Source organism: Colias eurytheme, chromosome 26 (assembly GCF_061535395.1).
Source record: "Colias eurytheme isolate Ceu_HAF_F1 chromosome 26, ilColEury1 Martin Lab GWU primary, whole genome shotgun sequence".
In the NCBI taxonomy this organism is placed as follows: domain Eukaryota; kingdom Metazoa; phylum Arthropoda; class Insecta; order Lepidoptera; family Pieridae; genus Colias; species Colias eurytheme.
This window is the reverse complement of record NC_143005.1, coordinates 5484711-5488116: the sequence shown is the minus strand read 5'-3', so window position 1 is coordinate 5488116 and position 3406 is coordinate 5484711. Positions and strand designations below refer to the sequence as shown.

General features: G+C 32.3%; 1 protein-coding gene across 1 annotated transcript; it reads right to left on the bottom strand.

The window, feature by feature from the left end:
• Positions 1 to 546: 546 nt before the first annotated feature.
• LOC149897192 (uncharacterized) lies at positions 547 to 1293 on the bottom strand. The gene has a single exon (XM_090117009.1). It carries the CDS (start codon positions 1291 to 1293, stop codon positions 547 to 549), a length of 747 nt encoding a protein of 248 aa, XP_089973135.1.
• Positions 1294 to 3406: the final 2113 nt, after the last annotated feature.

Here is a 3406-nt window from a genome sequence, read left to right as displayed (position 1 = left end):
AAATAACAATTAAAAACACAGAGAAACCAAAAACCAAAAGAAAATACCAAAATAAAAATTCAAAAATAAAAATTTGTTTGCCCAATTGCCCTACGCTCAATGTAGAAATTGTAAAAAGATTTTTACAAGGAAAGCTTCAGTAAACGTCAAATGTCAAAATTGACAAATATGACAGCTGTCGAAAACTGTCATAACAAATCTTCAATGTTTACATTAGTTAGTTTGAACTTTGACAATAACTATTTTGGCATCTTTACAATATGTACACAATTATTACAAGAATGAAGGTATGCAGTTTTGATATTGACATTTTATTGCATTGAGTGTGGGTAACTAGTAAATTTAGTAAGCTAAAAACTACAGGTTGATACAAATATAACCATATATATTATGTAGCAGACAAGAAGCAACGAAATTTAGAAAAGTTTATACTCATTTAAAAACCAGTGGATAAGACAAACAACACAGAGTCACAAGAGACAGCAGAAAGCGATAGTTAATAACACACAGAAAAGGAAAGTTAATATACATATAGTAATTTACCGTCTATTGCTTCTTGAGGTTTCGTTTGGGTCTAATATTATTCAATGCTGCATGGGATTCCTTAGCCACATCACTGGCCTGTGTCAGCCCAGGCTCCGAGGCACTTTTGGTAATACTGTGCAGATCAGCCATACAAGTTACTTGCCGCTTAACACCTTTGGGGTCCAACACAATCACACAACCATCTCTGGTCCAGCATTTATTAATTCCAAAATGCTTGCGAGCAGCAAGAAATACTTCATGCCGCCCCTTAGTGAGGAATTCCGAAATAGTAATTCCAGTTGATTTTAAAGAAGTTTTGCCGAACCAGAGCTTATTTCTAATGGATAAATCACTTAACTTGACAAGTATCGGCCGTGGTTTGTCCAAACCGGTGCGCCCAATTCGATGGCATCTGGTGATATTCACTGAACTGAATTCAGAGATTTTGAGATGTGAGCGAACACACTGCACCACTACATCAGATGTATTTTCTTGATCGACTTCAGGCAGCCCGTGCATCAAAAGAATTTTCTTTCTACTCCTCATTTCTTGATGATCACACAATTTAAAGAGGAGGTTGACTTGTGTATGAAGGTGTTTTAAAGAGGAGAGAACAAAATTCCGAAATTCTGTAAATTCCGCTTCCAAGCTGGAGTTTGCATTGGAAGCCGGTTCAGCATTAGTGCGTTTCAAGGTGTTCTCAAATTCTGCCATCCGTGTAGTGAACATATTAGTCATGCTCTCTATTGACTGTTGAAGTGAGTCCATTATGGTGATATATAATTATTATTGAAAATGCTGTTATTGATAGGAGTGAACTTAGGAGTTATATTGCTGGTATGTACTGGGCACTAATTAGCCATTTAATTTCAACTTTATTTGTAATATATTAATTAAAATGATTTAAAAACTTGATGAGCGTAATTTTTACGTGTTGACGTGTACACATCTACCCGCGAAAAAAAAGCAAGGTTTTGGAGCCAAAAATTCACAAAATATTTGCTACTTTCAATATTTCGATAGTTTTGAAGACCGTTTTTTATGATTTGAAATTTTTTATTAAAACTTTGATATAGGTATTAAAATTAACGCAGCATCCATTATAACTCATTCTTATTATTATTTTCAGGTAATGTTTTCTAGTCTCGATCTCGAATATTTCATAACGAAATATTATTGTAATTTTCTAACGTCTTATCCACACAAAGATATCATATGATCAGACATCCTTTGCCTCCCATGAAAACGCAGATCGGGGATGCTGTGTAACTTCATCTATTAATATCTCATTTTTATTAACATTGCAGCTTGTTTCGGCTCTTTGATGTTCGGAGGCTGTCAGGTAATTACTGGGATGTCTCTAGACGAGATAGTTCGATACCAAGGAGCTTTAGTTGTATTTTGAGGTTCTAGTGCAAAATTTGTCAATTTGTCTCAGACTTCAACTACATAGTATAAAACAAAATCGCTGTCCGTCCGTCCTTTTGCATGCTTTATTACGTATTTTTCAGTAGAATATCTATTTATTATAATTATGCTTGTTACTTATGTAATTTTTTAACTTGATTATAATTTGCTTTTTTTAAACAATTTTACATTATCTATACTAATATTATAAAGCTGAAGAGTTTGTTTGTTTGTTTGTTTGAACGCACTAATCTCGGGAACTACCGGTCCGATTTGAAAAATTCTTTCGGTGTTAGATAGCCCATTTATCGAGGAAGGTTATAGGCTATATTTCATCACGCTACGGGCAACAGGAGTGGAGCCACGGGGGTGAAACCGCGCGGAGCAGCTAGTGTGCAATAATTAAATAAGGTGGATCAATCCTGAAATCTGATTATAATAATGTTTTATAAATCATTCATATTAGTAGAAAAGTAATAAAGATGATTATTTCAAAGAAATCAAATAACATATCATATTCAGCTTCCCTTGCAATTGGGACCACGTTAGACGGTATCAATTTATTGGTCTCCTGGCAGCGAATCTGATCGGCTGACTTAATAGGGATTCTTTTTCGCTTGTATTGCACAATAAAATATAATTATTTTAATTTATGAGTGAGAAGGAGATTTACATTTAGTATAGGAAAGGTAATGGAAAATGACATATTAGAAGTTTTCAGAAAAATATGTTAACAAAATATATAGATAAATGTTGAATGAATGATTGATTTGATTGTGTAATAGAGGTACAATATTCAGATAAAATTTGACGTGAAAAACATGAATGTACCTTATAATTTATATCTTATATAAGTTCTAGAATTACTGAAGGTCTTTACATAAATTATATAGAGGAATAAAAGCTTCATGTTTTTCCTTGCTGAAGACTACGAATGTAACTTACAGTGAGAAATATTAAATACCGATATTTATAATTAACCTTTCAATAGGAAAATATTCTATGAAATAAAATTAAAATAATCCCAAATTTAATTCTTTACTTAGAATAATTTAAAAAATCTATAAAATACCAATAGATACATTAGAAACATGTAATTTTATTGTTTTAACAGGATTATCCACGAAAATATTCAATTACAATAACAAGACGTAACTTGGTGTAATTTAAAGTTTGCAACTATGACCCTCGTAGACATGGCTGTAATATGAGATGACTGAGCTTTACCAAGTGCATACGGGAATTATTTCCTATTAGATATTAATTATTTATATATTTTAGAAGAGCTTTTTCGTTATACACACGATTTTGATGAGTTCTAGAGCTTTTGTCGTTACAGACATAATAATTCTGATAGTTTGACGAAGTATTTAAATATCTACGGTAAATATACAATATAACAGATAACCAAAACTGTTAAAATTTAAAGAATTCGCGCAGTCGTCTAAATCGTAAAGCCAAATTTTGAGTTTAG